Source organism: Sebastes fasciatus, chromosome 18, assembly GCF_043250625.1.
Source record: "Sebastes fasciatus isolate fSebFas1 chromosome 18, fSebFas1.pri, whole genome shotgun sequence".
NCBI lineage: Eukaryota > Metazoa > Chordata > Actinopteri > Perciformes > Sebastidae > Sebastes > Sebastes fasciatus.
The window spans coordinates 15,105,999-15,132,824 of record NC_133812.1 but is presented as its reverse complement, the minus strand read 5'-3'; the positions used below and the strand labels follow the sequence as shown (position 1 = coordinate 15,132,824).

The following is a 26,826-nucleotide window of genomic DNA, read 5'->3' as shown; positions in this document are numbered from 1 at the left end:
GAAGTGGAGGTGATTTATGCACTTCAGTGAGAGAAACTCCATTACATTAGCTGCAACTTGGTGATGGGACATTCAAAAGAGGGTTTATTTTACACTTCAGGGAATACAATTGTCAGGAAATGTACAAGATCTGAAATGAAACGCTGGATGATGAAAGATAACGTCCTGTTCTAAAAGCAGGCAGAATAGAAGAAATACATGAACGGCTTCACAGGACTGCAATCATGTTTATTTCTCCATTTTTGGCATCTAACTCCCAATGCACATCAAATGCTAGTCTACAGGCAAATGACCTGCATGCAACTTTAGTAAATGAATGAAATATGTACAGACATAATGCTTGTTATTTATGAAATATGAAAAAATACAATGTTATCCAGAAAATGGTATTTTAATATTATTAGAAAAAAATAAGACATGTCGTTGTGGCGGTTCTTTGAAATGAACACATATTTCTCTCCTTATCAACTGCCCACAGCAGTCAGATAATATGAGACAACATATTAACACTATTTGCAATGAAAAAATGTTGATTTATTTAGAACTGAGTTGCCTATAACAGGAGAACGTGGTGGTGACTAATTGCACATGCCAATATCAAAAATACACTGCGAATTTAAAGTCATGAAGACCGGCCTCCCAGAGATGATTGTGTGTTTTGTATTGCAATAACATACCAAGCACCTGGCAAAGTCATCAATGTTAACTGCACCATGGGTTAACATTAGTTTAGTACTATCAACCTGCAGGAGTAGGTTTCTGTGTAGCTACTGTATGGTATGGTGTGTGTGTGTGTGTGTGTGTGTGTGTGTGTAGGGTCATGTGTCTGTAGTTTAGTGTTTTCCTACAAATACCGTGTTACATGCATGTGTGTCTTTTGCAAACACAGCCTCAGCCAACCTTATTCACTGATGATGACCCACAGAAACTAAACATGTTATCAGCTTTTTTTTCCTCATCAGTGACAAAGGTGGAAAATGCATCGATGGTAGAAGAGAGACAGGGATTTAACTTCAGCTTCCTTCTTCTCAAACTTCAATGATGTTGATAGACGGCACAGAAGGATGAAACTGCAACAGAAAAGATAATCATGATTACTATTTTACTTTCTCCTCTACAATAAAGACATACTTTGATCATAGAAGACAAAGTGTTACTGGTACAGTAACCAATAGAGGAGCCATGAACCCAGGTAGTATTATCTAAATGCTGGAAGACATTGATAATCTGCATTCCTCTTTAAGCGCCGGAAGATTTTGGCATAGTAAAAGTAAAAAGGTGTATTTATTGTTGTATTTCACACCATTGTTCAGTGGTATCTTTTTACCCCAATCTTTCTTTTCATTTACAATTGTTTCTGAATCCCATCGGTGACACTAAATACCTTCAGGACTTTTGCTGAACCATACGCTATTGACTGATCCTATAGAGCTTCTGAAGTCCTCATCAGAACGTCTCTGACAGAAACCTTCAACATCCGACCACCTAATGAGGACTGGAAGGAGAGATAAGCCAACACATGAGGAACCCTACAACGATTGCCCCTTGGCTGTTTTATATTTAAACTCAAATGGTTGCTCCGTTAAATCTCTGCCAGCGGTCAACACTCACAATGCAAATGACCTTGATTATCGATCGGCCATGGCCTCATTACTGAGCTGTGACTGCATATATCTGTCCACTGTTATCTTTTGATAAGCTTCACTTGTGTCTCGATTTTCTATTTTTCAAGGCATGGACCGGCATCACAGGGTTTCAACCTTGAACCAACTCTGTATTGTTATAGCACATGCAATATATATTTTCCATAACAGACATGCTGTTTGTAAGTATTTTGCACTGTTGGAGACTGCAGTTGAGGAACGGGTCCTGAGATTACATCTGTAGGAAATATACCATTTCCATTAGGTGCGTTTTTGAATACAAGATGTATTTTTTTCCTCAGTGGAATACTATTTGATGGGGAAAGTTGCATTTTATACATCAGATTTAAAACAGTATATTCAAGAGTTCTGAGAAGTAGGGTCATTTTCTCATAGACTTCTATACAATCAGACTTCTTTTTGCAACCAGAGGAGTCGCCCCCTGCTGGCTATTAGAAAGAATGCAAGTTTAAGGCACTTCAGCATTGGCTTCACTTTTCAGGTTGCCCACTGTCTAGAACAGATTTATGTCACTGTGAATGAAATTGAATCTTCCAAAAAAGTATTTGAATAAAAAGGAAAATATAATTTTTTTTTTTTTTTTTTTTTTACCAGTGATAACTTTACTTTATTTTCTAATTAAACACACATAAGCATTCTCCACATGCCTCCTCATGCAAATTGCATTTGCTAATCACATAAATGTCAATGTGTGTCTTGCATTTTAATCATGGGAACAGCTGCTTGCTGTTAATCTATTTTATATGAGAATGTGTGGACGAGTAAAGCACAAGCGAGAAGGTTCGATACTGGGTAATATTTTACTTATTGATCAAGCATCATCTCCCAATAGATCCATCATTAATCATGGCATATTAGAGCTCTTTGTTTTCCAGCAGAGCCAGATGTACCTGCATCCTACAAAACTACAGTAATCATGTTAATATCCAGCATAACCAAGTTAGCAGTTGTGAAGTGCCAAAAAGGTTAACGTCAGTGTGAGTTGGCTGATTACAAAGATTAGATTACATTAATGTTATTCACTAGAGGAAAGTGTTTCTGCAGGAAGATAAGGTATACAAACAGCACAACACAGAACAAAAATAAGACATGTTGACATGTCTGAGTAAGAAAAGAGAATATGTAAATAATGGTGCCTTCAAATGAATCTCGTGAGCTTGTGTTTACAACGTGGAAAGTCGTGTACACGATATGCTTGGCGTTCAAATGGTTAAGTCGTGAGAACACCGCTGATGAACAACAGCGGTTGGTGCTTTTGTGCATGCCGACTCTGAGAGAGACGCTGCTGGTGTACGTACACAGCTGCTTGACAGAGCTGTTATGTGGGCCTGTATTCAGAGGAGACACGCTCACCTTGCTCCTCAGCAGCCCTCCGCTGTGGTGCTCCGGCGTGCTCCTCTCCGACGACGGCTTGGCCTTCTCCTTACTGTTACTGGAGTCGTTGTCTTTGATGATGTCATACTGTCGGCAGAACAGGGCAATAACAGCTGCCGGGAGGTGAGAGATGGGCACATGTGCAACACACAAACACACACACGCACACACACACAAACGAGGAGAGGAATTCAGTGGTGAGGCGGCAACTGTCACTCACAGACATGTCACCACTTCCTCTAACTGAGCACGCTGAAAGGCCATGTGGATAATGGCATTCCGCTCCCAAGGGAGTGTGATGGCGGTGCCTTTATCGCAACGCTTGGAAGACAGTAATTCTCCATGGAGTTTGCTTTGCTACAATATGCAATCTGCCAGATGCAGCTCTGCCTCCAGTTTGGATAAGCACTATATGCTCACAATTAACGTCCTTGCTCCACTGACGTTATGCATTTATATGAGAATTATATCATTAAGTATTCAGAAACTGACACCGAGTTCCGGTAATGACGACAACTAGGGAGCTGGGAGAAATGGAAGCGTATAGCGTAACTCATTTCATTAACACAATATTATTCATGCAGCATGTAAGCGCTTTGCAATATTGCAGCTACATGTCATTGTCTCTTTGTAGCAGAGAGACATTCATGGTGTAGACATTTCCACGTTTGTTTCGAGGTTAAATTACCGCAGCGTTTGTGTAATTTGAGAAGGGATTTGTCTGCATTTAAACGGCTTATTACAGTTTATTGTTATGCTGTTTTAACGTGACCTTTTCCTCAGCAAAAACGTCAGCTGCTCTGCAGATTTTGTGAAGTTTTTTTAAGGTCTTCACACCATTTTAAGCACTTTTTTCAACCAACAGACCCTCACGACACAGAAAGGTTATGCAATATGGCAGATGAGATTGCATCGTATTAACGCAATTAGCTGATTACTTTATAATTCCATTTACTTTTTTCAGACCTAGACCAGGCAGCGGAAATTAACAAAGATAAAAGGAAAAACAACAAATAAATTGAATAGGAACAGGAAAGAACTGCAGAAGTAAACACAACTATCGTTTGTAGATTGTGATCGTTTGAAATGCAGGGAATAAGCTGACTTTAAGCAGGACTGGCTGCAAATGAGCAGTCCATTATGAATGCGCCACATGAGGAGTTTTTATGCTTTCACTCCCACTCGTCAAAGCCTCCGTGTTGCTTTCTCTCATTAGTATTATTTAACATCTCACTCTGGTGCTCGGGGGTGGGAAACCCCCGCTTCTGGCAGCCTGTCAGTTATGCCACTTCTCATTGTGCCTCAACACTTCATTAATCAGCACACTTCCTCGGAGGAGTAGAAACTCCTACGTCGATGGAGAAGCTTAGATGCAGAGGATGCTCAGAGAAGCGTGATGCTGTTGTTTTGACATCGCCGTCGCAAAAAAAGCCTAAAAAGGGGACGGGATGTTCAGAGTTGGCAGATTCATTTTTCAGTCAGACTCTGATTTTTGGACCTTAACTTCCACTTAACAGGGATCCTAAAGGTCTTGTCCTGGATGACTGTCCATTTATTAGCGTCTTATGGATTGTTGTGTCAATGTATTGATGTAACTACAAGATAATCTACAGTGTGAATACATTGTGTGCACCATTATTCTATATCATTGATAAATGCTAACACGTTGCAGTGTCAGTTGAAGGAATCCAATTATCTTTTGGCTTATTTTGCAGAAATTTTATGTCATTTCACCATTGACAACAAGGGATCAATACCATCTTGTGCTTTGCATTGGATTTATAGATATTAGACAATATTGAATTTCCAATCAGGCCATTCATAACTCTTAAAAGATATAAGGCACATTGAGGTGACAGCCCAAAGGACTAGGAGCCTATTATAGAGACAGTATATTATATTTCCTTTAATATATTTACTTAAAGCTTCAGTAGGCAGAATGTGTTTGGCATCATTGGACAAAAAATCCATAATAACCTTTCAGCATGTTGTAATTCAAGTGTTCTGAGCGATAACTAAACTTCTGCTCCTCCTCATGGTTCTGTTTTCAAGCTTTAAAAAATCTAACCCGTGACGGGAGACTTTGGCCAATCACAGGTCATTTCAGAGAGAGAGCGTTCCTATTGGCTGTTCATTCAACGGCGGCAGGTGTCAATCACTCGCGAACTCCGATCAAACGGTCAAACTAGGCAGCGCTGATCAAATATGAATCAATATTCTGTTACTGTAATGCCTATTTCTCGTCTCAAATGTTTCTAGAAACATCTTGTAGTGTACTGTTTAGCTGTAAAATGAGAAAGTTTGCTCCAGCTGGTGGGCGGTGCTTGGTATTTCCTCAACTGATCTCAACATGGCTGCCGGGTCACAAACTTTCTCATTTAACAGCTAAACAGTACACTACAAGATTTAAAATCGAAATTCACGAGTGATTGACAGCTGCTCAGAGATGGCAAGCTCCAGCTCGGCTCTGATTGGTTGTTTTCCTCCAGTCTGTGAAATCTTGCAGATGCAATTAGGATCACCGGAGGACACAGAGGCACATGATTTTTTTTTTCAGATGACCGTTTTATAAAAATAGCTTTTTTAATCATATTTGCTGCATTTATACCGACTGCAGCTTTAAGTGTTTTTACTCTCCTTTCACTTTGATTTCTTTCTCTTAAGACTGAATTATGATTAACCACACACAGATAGCAAACCTACCTGCCCACATGACCAAGACCACCACAATTATGATCATCTCTCCTGTTTGTAGATGCCGGGACTTGTCCAGGCCCTGCACAGTGGGGTCATCTATAGGAGAGAGCACAGACAGGACAGCTGTAGACAACACAGACTGCTAAACACTATTGAGCATTTTGTCCTTCCCTTTATTTATATGGAAGTGACAACATATGAAATACATTGGGCATTAATATTCTCTCGAATAGAACAAAGTCACAAACAAGGATTGAATTGAAACACCTTGACTTAGTGTCAGTAAAACGGAACATTATAACCTTCACAGAAGTAGAGCTACTTTACTGGATTTCCTGATAATGTACAGTAAGATCTTAAACTCACATTATGTCAGTAAGGACTGGCTAAATTGGACGCTCACTTTATTGCTCATGATTGTTATGCCATTTAACAAAAATTGTAGAAGTCAGAAAAATGTGCTGGGCATTACCACAAATCAGTCCTGTAGCATTAATCCTCCTTTAAGTGGATTGACTATGGGCCTATTTCCACTCTGCAAACTATCTCTTAACCTGCATGGATGGAACTCTTCCAGAGCGCCACTCTTCCCAATTGCCTCATTTAGTGAATCAAGTTGTCAAGAAACTGGCATCTAATGCCAGATTGTCAGCTCTCTTTGCATGATCGCTATTACCGATTGGGGTCAATTATACTGCCAGTCTTGGTAATCGTGCTCACAGGAATGTGAGTTGGGAAGGAGTACATTATAGTAGACATTTAAAAGATAACCTCAAATCACAGAAAAATGCTTGATATTTAAATGTGTTAAAGGTAAAGTGTGTAGGATTTGGCGGCATCTAGCAACGTGAGCCGCCGATTGCAAAATTGTGGTAACGTCATTCGCCTCACTCAGAGGCCATCCTACCAGAATAACACTACTAGGAGCAACAGAAGTCAGACAGCGGCTGGTGGTACTACGATTTTGCACTCTGTGGCTCACATTACCGTTAGCGCAAGCCTCTCACAACTTTCCACATATTACTTCTGTTTTATATGAATCATCAAGCTGGGGACACACCAACGCTACATCAGAGAACTAGCAGCGTCGAAGGCCGCCTGTTGCGTTGCCTCACGTCGCCTTTGTTTTGGCCCACAAGTTGCACCCGAACACACCGCAAAGACCATTTAGCACGTATGTTCTGCGCCTGTGTGAGATGAAATAACTCTCCCTACCAGCAGGCGTGTTAGTCCCTATTCGTCATTCAAAAAGCAAAACCGGAAGACCGAAGACTGCGGATATAGAAGCCGTTGTTATGATACGTACGTGAAACAAAGCAGTGTTTGCCGACCATTTTCACATCACTCTCACTCACCACTTAGCTTCATTCCAGATGGCCATGTGGTTGTGAAAATATCTGCTTATTGGAATGATCAGATGAGATGAAGATGAAAAATGAAAAGAATCTTCTTTGTTTTTCCTCTTGACTCTACTTGTTGGCTTGCTTTCCTCACGTCCGTTTCTCTTCTTGTGCACTGATTCATTTAAGCTGAACCGCCAAGCAGAGCGATTTCTCTCACCGACGGGCGCCACTGCTGATTCAACATGTTGAATCGGCCGAAAAACCTCCAACACGGGCAGACTAGAGCCGGTGGTGCGGGACACATAGAAAAAACTAGGGCGTCATACGCTCACTGACGGCTCCAAACTATCCGACAGCCGACCGTTGGCTTGTTGTGTCAGGGCATTTAGTCTGACTGAAAAAAAACTCAGAAATTAACCCCTTGTATTAGCTATTATCTAACAGTGTGGGATCATCTTGGTACTAGCATGTAGGTTTCTTGCCGGGACAAAACACTGGCAATAAACCTACATGACTGCCAGGATGAAGATATTCACTTGATTCGACAAACAGACTGCTGAAGCTTCACATTAGCTGCGACTGAACTACTGAATGCATTTTAGCTGTCAATTTTCTCGCCTCTCTCTCTCAATGTAGTTGCTCGGTTTCACTTCTTCACAGCCAGTGTGAAGAGGAGAAACGATTACAGCAACCAACTCTTTCAACATATGACAAGTGCGTGTTGTAAGATAAACATGGAAAAAAATCCCAAGCGTTCCTTTGATTGTCTCCTCATTGCACAGTGAGCTCTAGAGTTGATGTCAGGCTGCACATTACGCTTAAATGCCAGGTCAGGGCTCGGGTCAGCGCCAAGTCCGACTGGTGGTCCTGCGAGATTCTCTCCAGTTTAATAACCCCACATCTCCTCTATCTGTCTGAACCCAACCAACTGAATAAGTTCATATATGAATGTTTTGTAGAGTTATGTCTCTGCATAGAGAAACTACTGGTAGAATACTGTTTCAGTAATGAATTTAATCTTTGAAGCTTCTGTATTCTGCAAGACTTTCCAACTGAACTTCTTGCTCTTGTTTACCGTTTTCTAGTTGATCTAATGACCCTACTTAATTAAAAAAGTGCTTTGGTACATGCAGACTGTGCAGCATGCTGATATACAGTATGTGTGTATTTGTTACAATAGGTTTCATACCACAGAGTGAGTGAACAGATTTCCAGATGACCTGAATAGCATGTCCTGCTGCTGTATATCATACATATTTCATGTTGTGGCACCACACTCTAATATGCCGTGTGATTCCCTGCTTGCCTCCGGTGCAACCAAAGAGTTTGTGTTCAAATAATTAGTCGACCTTCCTTCTGCTCACCCCGAATCCCACGCTGTTGTTTGTTGCTGTGAACTGTGTCGGGAAACCGTGTAACAACACACTAGGGTGGTGTCCCGAAGATGCATCATGTGATTTACTCTTGTGTTATGTCTCCTAGAAACTGAGCAATTTAAAAACACAAGTTTCCCAGTTGCCTTAAATATATGAGTTAAACCAGAGTTTTTTCAGCCAAGGACCCCTTATAAGATAGAGAATATACCGGGGCCTTCCTCATGTATTTCCCTTGGGATAATTTGATGTAGCGTATTTTTTACACCTCTATAATCTTAGTTATGTGAAAGAACAACACAAGAGAAATGTATTAGAAAGATATTAAACATGTATTATTTGCATATTCTAAGAGTTATAGTTTTGTTGGATTAGAACCTAATCTATGAACTATTACACCAATGCAGTCGTCAGAAAAAATGTTGGCATTGTGCATTTCTGCAAACCAGGGATACGTTCAATGTCGACATTTCTGAACCAAAAAAAAGTTTCATAAATACATTTCATATCAGTCTCGTATCACAATTGCAGAAACACACAATGCCACACGGTTCAAGTCCTGTGTTTGTTGGACCCATCCACCACACCTCCCATCTAGGGGTGTAAGAAAATATCGAAAAAATTGAATATCGTGATATTATGTTCTGTGATACTGTATTGATTCTCAAAAACACTGCATAGATTTTTAATGAATAGCTCACATGCAAAGATTAACTAAGTCAATACTTTATTTAATTTGCAAAGAGATGCGCCCTGTCAAAGTAGTGCTAAGATGTTGGATGTTACAGGCACTGTGATAAATGCAGATTCCACTGTTCTGATTGCAAAAAAAAATAAACTTTTTTTTTTTACTAAATTTGATGAAAATGGTGGTGTGTGCTTTATACTATGACAATTTCCCTAAAATTAAATTTAAAAAACCGCAATATATCGCAATATATTGAATCGTAACCCCTGTATCATGATACGTATCGCATCGCATTGCCAGATTCTTGCCAATACACACCCTTACTCCTGTCCACCAGTAGAGGGCGTTTGTGCTTGTTATACTCATTATTATTTATTATTACGGTCACTCGATATACTTTGTGACTTAATTGCTCTGACCGAATGCAAAAACGTCCACATTCAACGAATCAATGGTTTGCAGAAACGTACAATGCAAACCTTTTCCTGGCGACTGGGCTGATTATACTGTACATGTACTGTACTGTAAAAAAAAAAAAAAATTATATCATGATAATTTAAATGAATGAATCTGAAAACTTTCCACAGACCCCCTGGCAGAGTGCCACGGACCCCTTGGGGTCCCCAGACCCCACTTTGAAAATCACTGAGTTAAACTACAGTTGAGTACAGTGCAGTATTAGCTCATATGTAATTTATATACAACATGAACTAAAGATGGAGAGTTGTAGAAAAGTCAAAAGAATATTTTGCAAGGAGTGTAGCGTACCTTTGTCTCAGTGCTGGTAATAGGAGAACCTATAGGTGTAGCTCCTGACTCAGCAGAGACAGCTTGGCATCTCTTTGATGTATCACACAGTAATTGTGTCTAAGGGGACCACCTACCTAGTTAGATTTGACTGCTCAAGGCATCCATCCTTTGAAAATATTCCTTTCCTCTCCTGTGTGAAACACTTTGACAGCTCAGTGGCAGCAGGTAACATTTTTAGCGGCTTCATTTCTTTCGGTTGGGAATGAATTATATAACGTATTTGGAGATTTGTGTATTGACTGTGGCATCACTTTTCATGCAAATGAATACAGCACGGTAATTTCCCCACTTCTATCACAGACCTCTGTCTGTAAGCAAAAGAGAATCATCTACAGTATAATTGATCTTACATTGTAAATCCCTTATATTTCAAAAAGTCCCTTCATTATGCTGGAATTATACCTCAGTGGAATGGATTCTATTTGAGCTCTTTAGAAATATGTTTACTTTGCAAATGTACTTACATTGCTAAATTAATGGAATACTAATAAATTGCCGGCACACAACAACATTTAAAAAAAAAAAAAAAGCCCTGCTCCTCTGACAACAACACAACATACCTCACTCTTGAAGGGCAAAGCACACAAATATATCCTCTGATTGAAAGCTTTCTTTGGAAATAATGAATTTGAAATAGACTTTGGAAAGACATATTGATCCTGGGGAAAAAAAAAATCCACAGTAGCCTATTTCAATTCAATTTCTCCAGCAACACGTATATCTTGCCAGGAAATGCTTTATAAAAAATAGATTGATTCTGAATCTGGCTGGGGCCAGGTATACATTCAGTTGCATATGCACAAATCACATTATCAAAGAGAATTGCATTTAGGAAAAAATAAAAGCATTATTGATTCATGGGTATCAGAGCTCTGGCTCTTGGGAATGCCTGGAATATACCGCAAATCAATTTACTTTCAATAGGACGCACTTGGCTGTGACAACGGATCCCTGAAATGGCTCTGTGATGCTGCAGCCAACTAGATTAAAAAGGCTTTTTAAGGAACAATGGTCAGCAGCAAGTTCCTGAACAAAAAATGTCACATTACATTAAGGTGCATTAAGATCTATGACGGATGAATTTGTTGCTATTTTAGGAGTAAACCTTGTAAACATCCTTTCAGAGAGGGCAAAAGCTTGTTTTGAGACAAATTAAATTTTCTGAAGAAAAAAATGGAAATTCTTTTTCAGATCTTTTGAATTAATATTGTTGCTAAAAGAGGTGTCTCAGACGAGTATGTAGGAGGATTTAAAGGGCCAGTGTGTAGCATTTCAGGGTATCCATTAGCAGAAATTGAATATAATATTAATAACTATGTTTTCATTAGTGTATAATCCTGAAACTAAGAATCGTTGTGTTTTTATTAGCTTAGAATGAGCCCTTTATATCTACATACTGTAGGGAGCGGGTCCTCTTCACGGAGTCCGCAATGTTGCTCCACCATGTGTCTACAGTAGCCCAGAACAGACAAACCACACAAACAAAACACTGGCTCTGGAGAGAACCTTTCACATTTTTACATTACCTGAAGGCCACTTTAGTTCTCCGACACATTTGTGAAACTGCAGTAACATGAGTCACAGAGTGCAAAACGGTGGTACCGCCGGCTGCCGTCTGACTTCCGTCACTCCTAAAGTAGTGTTGTTATAGTAAGGATGACCTCTGAGCGAGGCGGATGGCGTTACCACGTTTTGCGTCTCACGTTGTCTTGGAATGGGAGGAGTAGGCGGAGGGATACTCAGTTGGTTGCAATCTGCAACCACACCACTAGATGCCACCAAATCCTACACACTGTACCTTTAATTTGTGTAATTGATGTAGTAAAAGTACATTTACAAAAGAATATTTATTCTGCTTGTTGTGGAATGGGTGAAAGTGTATAAGAAACAAAAAAAGCTGCCATTTCTTCCCATTGAGAGTGATCCAACCCACAGTTTACTACAGCAAACATCAGCTTTCCCCAACATTGCACTTAATGACATGATTCTATGTCCAGGGATGGTATCGTATCTTATCTTATCTTATATTTGTCGCAGTTTATATAGGATTGAAAACACAGGTAAAGCGTCAAACATTTAGCATGCATGCATGTTTTTATCCTACTCCTTGCTCAAGTAAACTCCCTGAACCAGGATGTTTATAATGGAGTTGATAAATGTAAGTATTAGCTTAACTGATGTAGATTTAGTGAACATTTTTAAGATATGTCTCTATCTCTGAAGTACTGTTAGTTATGTGTTGTTGCTGCTGTTGTTGTGGTTTACTTACATCACTTTAAGGCTGCATGTAATTTTTTTATGTTGTTTTACTGTAAATGAGGTTACTGTGTTTGTCTTTGTAGTCATTCAGCTCAGAGTCTTTATCTGAAACTGGGATAGAAAACGATATCGGCTGTCTATTAAAGGACTGTTACAGTCACAGCTGCTATGTGGATTTTTCCCAGCTGATGTGTGCATTGCGTGTGCGTCTTCAGTCCACACTAAATTTGCAGACAACATCAGAGTGAAAATATACGACGACACAGAGCCAAACATGAAAAGAGAAGTTGAGTAATAAACTTGACGAGTGTTACGTAAAGAAACTTGATGTGATTGGACTTTGAAACTGGGGCATGAGAAGTCAGCAGTGCTGGCATTAGATTTATGGGAAGCTGACACTGATTGCTTCAACACTTACAAAAAAAACAAACTCCCACAAATGAAGCTCATTCACTGAGTGGGCTGTTTTCTGACCCACTTGGATGACTCCTGATTAATGTTGCCCAGTGAGTCTTGAAAAAGTGGTAAGCCTCTGACCATATGTCTGTTCATGCTCAGCACTTTATTTAGATATTTATTGTTAGTTATGTTTCTAAAATCCATTGCTTTTGACATCAAAATATAAGTACAGTTTCCAGAGTCTTTAATGTAAAGCAATGGGTCTGTATTAGCTTAATGGACAGTGTGCAGGCTCTTGTGTTGAACTTGAGCCTGGATTAGTTTCTTTCTCTTTCGTCGATCTTGCCAGCTTAACTAATGGTACCAAACCTGAGTCAGCTGAAGAGAAACGTCTTATGATTCACTTGCATCAGCAATTCCTATATTCACAACCTCACCCACACCCTAAGATAAAAAATTTTTTTTAAGTATCAGGCCTGTTTCTAGACCAATGTCAAATGCAAGCTGCCATTATGTTAAACGTTAATGTGTTTTTCTCATCCCAGAAGATTTGCAAAGGAATGACACTTCCCAGCTGCTTATTCATAATAAAAAGCAAATAGCTTTTTCTCACACTGTCCTCATCTGTGGGCTGTAAGAAATTGAGAGCTACTGAAGCTATTGTCTATTGGTCACGGTCTTCATATTTCCTCCAGCCCATGAGCCCAGACGTTGAATCCAAAGTGCTTCAGAGTGTGTCAGAATCCTGATTAGGCACCCGGAGTTGCATAAATTCAGAGGAGCTCGCCTGCAGCCATGCTTGAAGAGTCTGTCAATAATGAATTGGTCTCTAGGAGGAGAAAATAAACCTGCGTAGAGCCCCCTCAGAGAGAGACGTTGTGAAAGGAGGCTTCAGGTTACCTGCACTTATGTGGCCACTGGCCTTTACTGTGCCTCATTTTCAATGGGAGCGTTGCTTAAAAGCATTCAACAGCCAGGAGGAGGCTTTAGAGCAACGGCAGGAAAAGCATCTGTAATGGGTTGCTCCTGTCGGTGCCTCGGGGGAAAAAGCCTGTGGCTGCACACCATGTAGTGTAGAATTAAAAGCTGAGCATTGTGTTACATAACAGAGTGAGGTGAAACACTGTGAAAAGGTTGTTGCAGTGAACTATTTGTGACCTTATCAATCATACTGCATTTTGTCAAACTTTACTGTTGATTTGAGGAGAGACTCTAACACAGTACCTGGCAGTTAAATGATCATTGTGTTAGCATTAACAAATCCCATGAAGACACCAAAACACATAACAACTTTATCCAACTAACAGGTATTGTTATTCAAAGCCTGATCAAATAGCTTATATCTCTGTGCCATGGAACTACATTATCATTAAAACACTATTAAAACCACATAACAGAGCCACACCACTGCACTGGGTCAAGTTTCTTCACTACAATGAACATCTCCACATTGCATTTTTAAATTCTAATGACAAATGTCACTTGTTTTGTGTTTTTAGCTATGCTAGCAGCATATCTCACAATATCTCAACCACTATTGGATAGATTGCCATGAAACTGGGTACAGTACAGTGGACAACCTCTGGGTCTGAAAAGTGAAGCCAATGAGGAGGTGCCTTAAACTTGCAATCTTTCTAATAGCCAGCAGGGGGCGACTCCTCTGGTTGCAAAAAGAAGTCTGATTGTGTAGAAGTCTATGAGAAAATGAGCCTACTTCTCACTTGATTTATTACCTCAGTAAACATTGTAAACATGAGTTTATGGTCTCAATCGCTTTAAAGCCTTCTTCAATACAGCATGATGTTCATTTAGTAAATTATGGTTCCATTTAGTCTAAGATGATAAAGCAGGGTATGCTTTAGGGCATGGCTACCTTGTGATTGACAGGTTGCTACCACGGTGTTGTCACTACTCTTTGAATCACGCTCTATTATTGACCTTGAACACAGACAGAGAGACTTTTTTTTCAAAGGAACTTCACCATAGGTAATTGTCAATACCTGTACGTCAGAGCAACCTACCTTGATTGGAGCTGTTGGAGGGGAAGCGGTCTGTCTTCTTGAGGGTGCGAAAATGGACTTTCTTGCTGGCTTGGCTCTCCCCATAGAGGCCGATTGACTGGACCTGGATAATGTAGTCTGTTTCCTCCTCCAGGTCCCAAAGGACACAAGAGCGGCTGGTGGTGTTGACTTCACGAATAAATCGCTGCATGTGTCCGTCCTGCCTCTAGGGATTAGAAGAGGGATAATCAATACAGTGGTCAATGAGGTGATCAAGGTTAACCAGCCCTGCAAATGTGTCCCTGAGGAAGCCACTCTCCACTGTAAAAAAGTCTTTTAGTAAGAATTTCATCTCTACAACAGCATAAAAAGCTAAAAACAATCATTCAGCCTATGGGCCATGATAATGTGAGACGGAGGTGACCAACCAGAGAACATTCCAGGTGCTGGAGAACGACATGCTGAGTACTTTATTATGTTAACAGTTGGCAATTTAGTTTCGCCATATGGAGTCTTGACTGTGGAGTCAATATTCTGATTAATTTTGACTGCGAGTGTCTTGCATCACAAGCGTTGAGAGTTTGTCTTTGACCTTTCAGAGTGTTATTGGAGCAATCAGGACCTAAAGCTGTGAGAATTATTCCTCCTGCTTGCATGCAGAGCTCTCTTCTTAGTGTGTCTCTAGCAGTGGCTTTGGTCCAGATGTCTGTTTTAATGGCCATGCTTGACTGACAGATCTGATTAAAAAAGCTTATTATTCTCTGTAAACAGTGGATAATGGAATTATTAAACCAAACATGTTCAAATTGATAGCAAAGTTAAATGGCTGCATGATGTCTTGAGATGAATAAACACAATTACAGCAGCATATGACATTTAGTCATTCAGTGTTAACATTCATTGGTTTTCCTATTTTAAGCCTTTGAAATAATTTTAGCCTAAAAAAAATGCAGTTTGGCAGCTTCACATAGTCCCGATTGCACCCCTTGTTTTCTCTTGACAAATGGACCGTGCCAAGTTTTATTCTGACTCCAAGCTTGAAGGCAAGATTTAGTCAGCCTTTCTGCATGCTAAGCAAAGCTTTAAGGGGTTCCTAAGAATACACATAAACACATCTTTATTCACCCAGGATCTTGTGCATATGTGCTACTTCTTACTCAGTATGCTGGACAAACTCGTGATACGTTGTGAGGTGTTTGCTGAGCACACATAATCTCCTCTATGGACTTCAGTCAGCGAATATATTATCATTTCATTGTCCGAAAAATAGGTTTTCAGTCGCCCATACCCATTTTTAATCTCAACGCGTTCCACAGGCTGTCACGAACTGTGACAGGGTAGGAAATGGGTTCCAGGTGCACCTCTTCATACTGGCTGCGTGGTGTGCCAACGAAATTTCAACAGGATGTGATGAAGGCTCAGTGCCAAACCACAAATGGCTGTAGCCAAAAATAAAAATAGTGCATTTTTCTCTCTTGTTTGGGGGGGGTTGTCCTGCTAACCTGTCCATAGTCTCGCTGATTTACATTACACGTTTAGGACTTACCTGTTGCGAGATCGAGAAGCCAATTATTATATCTCCCTCTGGAACCTCCCAGGATACAGTTGCCGAGTCGGCCCGCAGGTGCATGACGGACACATTGACAGGAGCTGGTGGCCGGTCTGAAAGGGAACAGAAACAGAGGGGTCTTATAATCCACCCACTCCTCTAGATATTAAATTATCCATGCCATATGTGTCCACACTGCACCTGGGAAGTCTCAAGCATTGTGTTGGCACTCTGAACTCAGTAATAAAGTCATACATTAACGTTATAGCAGCATCAAACTGTCGTCTCCAACTAAATCTCAGCCTATAAATCAAACAGTTGGCTATTAACACATTAGTTGTTTACAGACAACACTTCATCTAACGTGATTCTATTAAATATGTATAGAAGGCTGGATAAGCATTATCTGGCCACTGTGTTGGACGAGGGAAGACTGAAGAGGCATTTCTAAAAACTCTGTGGATGTATAATTAAAATAAATAAAATATTCGACCACATAAAAATGTTATCAATAAGCCCTTTATAAACTAAATATCAGAACTCTAATAGAGCAATATTTGTAATGTGTACTTTTGAGGGTAGGCCACTGATAACAACACTTTACTGTAGCAATTCCTCTGACCAAACAATTAGATTACAAATGAGTACATTAAAAGTAAACACCTCAGTTAACTCAATCTGTTATTGTGAACCTGCACAATTTTTTTTTAGTAAAAATCACAGATATGTATAAATTTTTCACGTTTTCCCTGCTTCCCTCTGAACAGCCTTTTCTGTCGACCCGACCAAAGTAACCACTGTGTCTATTTCATGTCCCCCTCCCTCAGACAGGGTTACGTTTCTTCACCCTGTCACTTTGCAGCCATCTATCTTGATTTGGTTGCCGGTGGAAACGCTGATTGCAAAGTGGGACAAAAGCCCGCGAAGCAAAAGGCAGGAGAAACCGAGTGCGACAGATCTAATAGAGGGCCGCGTACGGCTTCACAGTCTCCAAGCAATCGCTCCGGTCAGATGGATAGGCGAGATGGGATTGGCCTAGAGGACATCCTCAGGGCTTTTGTCGTTAACGTGTGGTCTAATGGACTTTGTGTGTTGTTGCAGAAAGTAACTGAAGCAATGTTGAGAGGGTCACGTGAGTTGAGCTGTCACATATGTGAAAAATAATGAGAAAAAGAATAGTCTCTTATGGGGATGGCATCGGAGAAGACAATACTTAAACGCTTTTCCTAATGAGATGTAACTACAGTATCACAGTTGCTCTTTAAGTACCAGTCGTAAGATTTTCAGTCCCAGCTGTCTGTAGCAGTTCATTACAAAGAGAGTGTTAATTGACAGTTGTACAGTCAATTTGTATTTCAAACGCTTCTATTAACTCATGGAGCACGGGCGTAATAACCCATAACACAGTTATCTTGAGATGAGAGCCAAAGGCATGTTCAGTACAGGGACAATATTTCATCCAAAAAGTGCTCTTGAGAGAGAGATGAAACACGAAATGATGAAATCGGGAGCTATTTCAAATGATTTGCCGTTTTCTAGCTGGGTCCCTCTCACATCCCTCTCCTCTTATCTCCCATTGTCTCCTCTTTTATCTCTCCCTCTCTTTTGCTTCTTGCACTTCTGTCTGTTTTTCCTTTTTTTTTTATCTCTGAGGCGATCAATGATGGCCTACGTGTTCGGTTGCAAAAGGTGACATTGAGGCAGATCTAGAGACCCTCGGGTCAGACGAGGCGATCGGTCTCTCTGCCTCAGAGCCTTGTGGCATTGTGAACCACAGGGCGACTGGGGTCAAGGTCAAACACAGGCACGGCGCTCGGCTCCTCGGGCTCATGACACGCTCGGAGATTGGTTTGTGGAGGGGAGCGAACGAGATGAACAGGAGTTAGAGAGCAAAAGAGGAGATTAATGTTCCAACTGTAGAGAGAGCGGGGAGAAAAGAGGGCTCAGCTGCTGGTAACACTGGTATAAAGAGGTTAAGGATCACATCTGTCTCATTTCGTCCATTAAATGAGAAGATTATTTATGGAAGCAGGTACGACTTAAGTGTTAAGATAGACGTACAGAGGGTTAAGAGGGAGGGCGAGTCACATATAGTATACATTGTCCTTGATCTTTGGAGAGCTATGTGGAATGAGTCACACATATTCTTACAATAATGGCTCCTGTGTCCTTGTGTTTGATAATTTTGTGTCATGAACATTTGATGATCATGCAAATGATCTTATAATTGAATCAGTAATCTTACATCACAACATGCTGGGCCACTAATTGGCTCAAATCTAACAAAGCTAATCAACAAATTGCATAATTGACCCTCCAAGATTACATTTTTCTCTTCATATCTCAAAATGAGCAGCCTTGCATTTCTTAAAAGCCACACAGAATTTGTTATTCTTGCAACTGCCTAATCTCCAATACACGCATTGGCCAAAAATAACAAGGATATTCAATGTTCATTGTTCATTCATTCATTGTTTTGGATAAAATCTGACAGTTAAACACTATGAGGCTGAGATTGCCGTCAGCACATGTCGTACAAGTTCACTCGCTTCAGAATCAGGTGCAACATTTATCTAAGACGGGACACGCTCATTTCTCCCAAGGCTCATTGTCCTTTAGGTAATGGGGGTTACAGACGGAAAAAAAGCAGCCAGTAACCATGATGCATTTTCTGCGGCTCATTTACTGGTGATCGAGCAAGTGACGGTTCAGTTGAAGCAGGCCATGAATCATCACTAATGTATGTAACGAAGAGCCCTCTTCATATATGATGTTGTTGCCATTGCAGGCTGTTGAGCAGGAAAGTATTTTCATCTGGGTAATGTGACTTTTTGGACTGTAGAACATAAAGATTTCTATGAGATGAAGCCAACTGAAACTAATGTTGTTGTATTAACTTATATAATATTTTAGAAGCTCACTATAAATAATAAAAAAATGTTGGCTCATAAGCAAGGGGTTTAAGAAAATATCGATACACTTGAGTATCGTGATATTATGTTTTGTGATACTGCATCGATTCTAAAAAACACTATTGATTTTTAATTAATAGTTAAATATATATATATATATATAAATAAAATCTGTATATATGTATACAGTATATGTATATATGTATATACATACATATATTGTATATATATATACTGTATATAGATATGTGTAAATATGTATACATATATAAATAAATATATGTATGTATATGTGTGTATACAGTATATGTATGTATATATGTATGTATATGTGTGTATATATAAAAAAGTCAACTTTTTAAAACTTTCTTTATGCATATGGTGACATGTACTGTATAGTATGACAGTTTCCTAAAATTAGATTTTTAAAAATCGCAATATATGGCCTTGCTTATACAGTGTCGCAATATATTGAATCGTAACTCCTGTATCATTTCACGTCTCGTATAGCCAGATTCTTGCCAATACACAGCCCTATCATGAGCAGACAACAGATGATAACGGGATTTTCTAAAGTAAATATTTGTATTGATGTGAAGTCCAATCCTCCCCCTCTAGCTTGTATGATATCCCCTTCTGCACAAGTGTCATTGTGGATACTTCAATATTTGTTATTGGCCACGTGTCCTCCCGAGTAAGCCCCACTCCACACAACGCCTTGTGTAAGATCTGAGATCAAACAGCAATAGGTCACGCCGGCCGAGGCGTGCTTCAGTGCAAACAAATGGTAAGACCCTCTTGGGATGTGGGCACGCTGCCAGGATGAATCATAGCGTGTATAGCCAAAGCCCAGCGCATTAGCTACTCCCCATCTACCCAGAGTGCACAGAGAGAGATAGTGAAAGTGCTGGTGGATCTCTGAATGGCTGACGAGCCACGTGGAAAGGAGCCCAGTTTGATTTGTTAGAGCGAGGTATCCCGTGGTTTGCCCTCTATATTTGCTTGCAAAGCACAATAGCCCAGTATATCCTGATACAAGCATAGTTAGTTATTGCTTGCTTATACTGTATATCCGTAGCATAAGAGAAGAGATTGATTTTTTTATAGTCAAACTAACATTTTTGATTTATCCCAATAACGCCAGTGCAGCTTTTGTTCACAGACCACCTTGGATAACCGTGACACAGTGATTAAACAGAAAAAAATGGCATGTGAGTAGAAAATTGGAAAATCACCAGACATAATCTGACAGATGACATGTCATCTTCATTTTGCGTCTAGTTTGCTGCCACCTGAAGAAAAGCATTATGGTTGAAATGCGTAGCCAATGCAAAAAGCAATATATCTGCCTTTTTGTGTTTGCTTTTTGCATCTGATGTGAGTTATTGGATGATAACACTCATGAGCAAATATCGATATACACTTAGGGATCTCCAATGTACTCTTTAAAAGCCCTTAAATCTCATCACTGTTTGTGAATAAATGCTGTATCCGGATGCAAGGCAGACATCGTAATTCTTTGCATTTCTTTTAGAAAAGCGTGATAGCAGAGTCATCAGTGCTACAGTGCTCTCCCAAAACTCACTTAGACACAAACACGTGGAAAAATACAGTCCTGGTTGAAAAAAAACAAAGTTATCCTAAAACTTCTTTAGACTGTTTTGAACCCATTTCGTTCTAAACAGCTCATGCACTCATTTAATGTTAGATGTGTGACAATTTGCTCTGTGACTCGTTAATATCCCAGATGGAGACAGAAGCTGCTATTTCTTATTTAACAAACAATGTCAAGTCTGACATAAATGAGTGCTCAGCTCATTATTCAGTAATAAACGTTCATAAATGTTCCAAATGATTGATCACACAATAAAACTCCCAAAGGTGCATAATTCATATTGCTTTAAACGATTGTAAAATGGAAAACACTGGTTTACCAAGGTGGCGGACTGTAATATTGATCATATTTCAGTCTCAATTACCTCTAAGCTGGTGACAGTTTGAAGGGCTGCTTGTAATGTAATCCTTTTCTAATACTTCCAATGCCTTGGTCCCTACATAGATAATATATTCACTGCCATCTTATAACTAAAGGCAATAATTGATGCTGTGAATTTTGATGTGTTGCCCACTCAATCTTCAAACGGCTTCATCTGGATGTGTTTCCAACCCAGTCGTGGGAAATCTAGTGCACAGCAGGAGGTTGTCGCACACCTGCTTATAGGCCCCAGTGTTGCAAAATGCCTGGTAGTGCTGATTTTATCACAGCCGCAGCACCGTCTACCCTCATATTACCTTTGGAGACCATTTTTTTTCTCGTTTCTTGAAATTCTGAGATTTTACCTTTCTTTCACCTTACATGCCATGTTGGAGCAGTGACTTTATGTAATCTTTGATTAAATCTCTACTTCACTAGTATCTCTCTAGTGCAGCAACAACAGCGTGAAGTAGCTATGTAGATGCATTTCTATGGAAGGACTTGTCCAGCCAGGCGTGGCGAAGTCCGATGCTTTTTCCTACATTTCAGAGCCTCTCTACAGTAGAGGCACTCGCCGTCCCTCCCTTTAGGTACACTCTGTCTTCTCTCTCACTGACTCAGAGGCTGTGAAACGGCAGCGGGACCAGATGGGACCAGGTGCCAGTCTAAGGTTAATGTAATCACTGGCCAAACCCCAAGGCTTTCCAGCCGCAAACTAACATTACTTCATCATCCCAAAACTGTAAAGGCTATAGCATGCAGGAGCAGGTTTATGAACAAGTTGTTTGTACCATTCATTTTACTGGCTACAGTGGTGTGTTTATGTCTAAACAAGACACCAACAAGTGTGAGCTACTGTATGCTTTTCAAAACACTGATATAAAATCCTTTTCTGTATCTTTGCATGTGTAAAATGTCTACCATGTGACAGCAGGTACAATTATGACAACATGAGCAAACATTGGCCGTCGCTCTGATGGATTCAGCTCTAATACAAGACGTCTATTTGTCAAGAATGTGTCTCCAGGTTTATGAACAGCAGATTGCCAATTTGAAGAATGATACGAGCCTGGCCATCCAAATAAATCCAATATATTCTAATTCACTTTTGCCGAGTGCCTAAAGCCCTGATTTAGTGGGATTTATTTTCTAGCATGCTTGTTTTCAGACTGTGTGAATGTAAATATTAAGTATTTCTTGTCAGGTTGGACTAAGAAAAATCAAACACCTTGTGTTTACCCTGTTTGACTTAGGAAGATTGCATCTTACTAGAATGTTTTTCTTCACTTAAATATCGGAAGCTAAACATTGACTTTAATACATGATTATCTGGACCAAATGTCATGATGAAAAGCATGCTTAATGGAGCCTCTGGTGAGGTTGCAGATTGCAACAAACTGAAGCCTCTGAACTGAAAACGTGAACGGCCCTCTCTAGAGCAGTGGGCAACCTCTGAAGCCAATGCGGAAGTGCCTTAAACTTGCATTCTTTGTAATAGCCAGCAGGGGGCGACTCCTCTGGTTGCAAAAAGAAGTCTGATTGTATAGAAGTCTATGAGAAAATGAGCCTACTTCTCACTTGATTTATTACCTCAGTAAACATTGTAAACATGAGTTTATGGTCTCAATCGCTAGTTTCAAATCTTCAATACAGCATGATGTTTATTTAGTATATTATGGTCCCATTTAGAGTCAAATAGACCATAAAGCAGGGGATGCTTTAGGGCGTGGCTACCTTGTGATTGACAGGTCTTCAAAACGGCAGTCCACAAACCAATGAATGAATGACGTCACGGTGACTACGTCCACTTCTTATACTGTATACAGTCTATGTTAGAGAGCCAAACATGTTGTCGTTGGTGTGGACGTTTTTCAGTTTCAGAGGAATCCAACATGGTTGCAATTTGCAATACAAGTTGTTTTTTACTTCACTAGAAAAACTAAATGAACATTTGAAGAGTCAGAGTTGTTTTTGTTGTGTTAACAATAGTGATGTCAGTTACATTTGGTTAGGTCAGAGCTATGGTATATTAAATCATCCATCTTTGCTCACTACATTTAGGAATTTTTACCCTCAGGTGTGCATAAACTACAGGTTATGAACTTCTTTCTAAAATACAAAAATGTGAAATTATCGGCCATGAGAAGCAGGGAATTATCGCTTATTGGTATCGTGCATCCCTAACATAATTTTAGTATCACTTTTGAAATATTTAAGCAAATACTATTTATTGTATTAGCTAAGAGAGACTTTACTGAAATGTTCCATTTTCCTGCTTCGTTCAGATTTCTATGGACGTCCTCACTGAGAAGCTTCCAATTAATTTAGAGCTTCCTCTGAATGTCACCGTGAATCCCATAGTCTCATAGCATGCATGCAGATGGCAGTAATTAATTCAACATTTATTTTTCATTTACGCTGAAGCTCATTGCAACAGCCAGATTGACATATTTATTATTTTAATAGTGGCTTCTCCTGCTCTTGACAGCCCCATGCAGAACTCCACCGAGATCAGAGATGCTTCTGCGTTTCACATGCCAGCACAGGAACATGACAAAAGCTCTGAATATTTGTACCAGGCAGACATTGCACGCACCCGCAGATACAGTGAGGTGCCAATCTGATTTTCTCAAGGCGCTATCACATGTAAGACTCGGTTCCCTTGAGAGGCGAGGGAGGAAGTGATAGAGGGAGACAGGTAGATAAAGAGGTAGAGATACTGTAGAGGTAACGCATGCAGAGGCAGATAGAGAAGATTCCTGGTACAGATTCATAAAAGATTAAGTCTGAAGCTGAGCTTGCAATGGAGAGAATGCAACAAAAAAAAAGAATGATACTGGGTGTATATGCACTGTTGTAAATGAGAACACCTACAGTTGATCTGAAGACAGTTTGGGCTCTGCAACTGGTGTTTCTATGGCACATTATTATAGAAAAGTGAATGTGTTTTCTATTTTGGTCACCTATATTAGAGCTTTTACACATGATTTAAGAATGAAATGGCCTTTCTTTGTTCATAAGATTGAGATAAAGTGCCCTCAAGTGAGCATATACACAATGAGAAAAGGCTGGATTGTAGTGCAAATTCTCTTTTTAGGAAATTATTTCTTGCTATAAACGTGCTTATATAGTTTTTTATTAGATGCATAAGTAGGGCCACGGTTATTCTTATATACAGTAGTTATGAATTTAAATTTAAAACACAAAGGATGTTTTAAAATAGATGTCTTGTTTTTTTTTGTGAATGATTCAAAGAAAAGCCCATTTTGTATACCTAAACATGCTTGCAATGTATTCTATATCAGGTTAAACAGTATAGGTAAGTAGCCCTGAGTATAAAAACATAGATCTTGTTTGATTTATGTGAATGAAAGGTGGAATCAAGTGCATCATGGTGCAGATTAACAAACACATCTTTATAATACTCTGCCAAATGATGCATTTTTACAAGGCTACAAAAGTGCACAAAGAAAGCCCATTTTGTACCTATAAACATGCTTGCAATGTATTCTATATCAGATTAAACAGTATAGGTGAGTAGCCCTGAGTATAAAAACATATGGTCTTGTTTGATTTCTATGAATGAAAGGTGGAATCAAGTGCATCATGGTGCAGATTAACAAACACAGCTTTATAATACTCTGCCAAATGGTGCATTTTACAGTATAATAATTGATCTGACTCCTCTGCTATCGAGGCTTCTGATACTTACTCGCTCCTACCAAGAACATGTCGCTGCCAAAAAGCAACAGGACCACGGAGTTGACCAAAACAAGCAGGCGAGCCATGTCTGTCTCTCCTTGCAGGTGTCTCAGGTTGCTCTTCTTTTAGATATTAAAACGCAGATCTCCTATATGCTTGAAGGGCAACTATATAGTTCATTATAACATGTTGATGAATGAATGAATGAACGGCTTGCTGGCTGAATAATCGGACTCGGAGCTGGTCAGTAAATCGACAGCCAGTGAAAGTACGTGACAGATGATGATGATGTCTTCACAAACATTTTGTCGAGCCGAGGAGTCTTCATTGAGGGGATTTTAAATCCACAAGTCCTTCATGCTGCTGGTGTTAACAACTGTAGGCGTCCATCATCCTCATCCTCATCATCATCATCATCATTATCATCATGCCCAGGTTCAGCTCAGGTATGACACAGGTCCGTATAGAGCGAGAGAGAAAATGACGCTCCCAGGCAGATTCAGCACCATGGACAGCGATGAAGTTTACCCACACTGCCCTTTGCGCGCTCCGCAGCTCTCCGTGTTTATAATTCCTGCAGTCCTTTTTCCGGTATAGTCTTCACCCCCCCACAAGTATAGCCTATGAGACCCTCAGGTTTCTATAGCACTCTCAAGTGCACGCGCAGCATACCGTGATTAATGATGCTCCACGTGTCAGCGGTGGTACGCCTACACACTGTAGCTCCAACTACTGCTTTAATATTTAATAAGCAATAAGATCATATTTACTGCAACAAGGAGTGGAGTGTTGATATTACAGAGTGTTTTCATGTGGAGCTGAATGACCCTGAGACATAATGTTTATAGCTATATCAGAGAAGACCATTAATAAAACACCATAAACACCAGAGATAGATAGATAGATGGATAGATGGATAGATACTTTATTCGGTTTGCAGCACAATCACAAGGCATTTTATCAACAACAACAACAAAATATATACATACACACACATGCATACATATGTGGACTACTATATTATTACTACTAAGGTGTATTTCATACTGAGCAATATTTTCAGGTGGAATTTCATTTATTCATTCTCACTGTGCAATATCATTTTCCACTTGTGCAATTTTGTTAATAATCTGTTTATTGTCAATATTGTATATACTGCTCCTATTTTTATACTTCCTGACGTGATCCCTAGTAGTTTGCTGGCCACTGACGGTCTTTTTCTGTGCCTCAGTAGCATTACCAAACCATCAGATGATACAGAAGGTTAAAACACGTTCAATATTATATAGTATCGTTCTACTTCATTCACTAAACTTATGGTGAGAAATTTAATAAGCATGAAGTGTTTTATATTCCCCCTGTGTTCTGGATAAACAACCCCAGCAGCAGCAGCAGCAGCAGCAGCAGCAGGTCCTCCACCCATCATACACTGCGCAGCCCCTCCTATAAGATACACCATGTTATCACAAAGATGAATCATGTTGATAAGCTGAGTGCATTGCCTCATGGGACAAGCGCTGCATCAGATTGCTTGTCTATGGCGAATCTGACAGGCTACTGCAGTCTTTATTCATGAGGAAGTCATCAACTGTGTGGCAGACTTATGGGAGAGAATTATAAATCAGAAGATCTAAATCGCATCATGCAAATATGATTTTATAACTGCATTAAAAGGAGCCAAATAACTCAGAAGACAGTAGGAATATGTGTTGGCAAGAATCTGGCGATACGATACTGTACATATCATGATACTGGGGTTATGATTCAATATATCGCGATATATTGAGATACTATAAGTAAGTTTGCGATTTTTTTAATCTAATTTTTGAACACTGTGATAGTATAAAGAACACACCACCATATGCATAAAATCTGAGTAAAAAAAGTTAACTTTTTTTATGCAATCAGAACAGTGGGATGTACATATATCACAGTATATCATGGCACGACTGAGTTAATCTTTGCAACTAAATTATTAAATAAAAATCAATACAGTATCACAAAACATAATATTGCGATACTCAATATTTTCGATATTTCTGTGTGTTGCCCCTTTCAAAACTTTATTTTCTCCTCTTTGT

General features: G+C 39.7%; 2 protein-coding genes across 4 annotated transcripts in view; one reads left to right on the top strand and one right to left on the bottom strand.

Annotated features, from left to right (window-relative positions):
• The window catches only part of LOC141755825 (low density lipoprotein receptor adapter protein 1), a 155,634-nt gene that overhangs the window by 59,452 nt on the left and 69,356 nt on the right, over positions 1-26,826 (top strand). Inside the window, exon 9 of one of the 3 annotated variants that reach the window (XM_074615071.1) lies at positions 1,430-1,815. The exons of the other annotated variants lie outside the window; for them this stretch is intronic. Within the exon in view, the coding sequence (XP_074471172.1) occupies positions 1,430-1,511 (82 nt within the window). The 3' untranslated portion in view covers positions 1,512-1,815. Of the gene's footprint in view, positions 1-1,429; positions 1,816-26,826 lie in introns of those variants that run through there. 3 annotated transcript variants of the gene reach the window in all.
• On the bottom strand, positions 62-25,419 carry fndc4a (fibronectin type III domain containing 4a). Its single transcript, XM_074615073.1, has 6 exons — positions 24,756-25,419; positions 16,154-16,269; positions 14,629-14,833; positions 5,742-5,831; positions 3,018-3,151; positions 62-1,070 (listed from the first exon to the last, which is right to left on the bottom strand). Exons 1-6 carry the CDS (start codon positions 24,829-24,831, stop codon positions 1,029-1,031), a joined length of 663 nt encoding a protein of 220 aa, XP_074471174.1. The 5' UTR covers positions 24,832-25,419; the 3' UTR covers positions 62-1,028.

What these genes read in the sequence shown, in the direction of transcription:
- fndc4a (XM_074615073.1), bottom strand. Translation starts at nt 24,831, where the DNA reads ATGGCTCGCCTGCTTGTTTTGGTCAACTCCGTGGTCCTGTTGCTTTTT. An exon ending in CATGTTCTTGGTAGGAGCGA is followed by an intron (nt 16,270 to 24,755) that starts GTAAGTATCAGA and finishes GTTCCCTTTCAG; the next exon opens with ACCGGCCACCAGCTCCTGTC. An exon ending in GCTTCTCGATCTCGCAACAG is followed by an intron (nt 14,834 to 16,153) that starts GTAAGTCCTAAA and finishes TCTAATCCCTAG; the next exon opens with AGGCAGGACGGACACATGCA.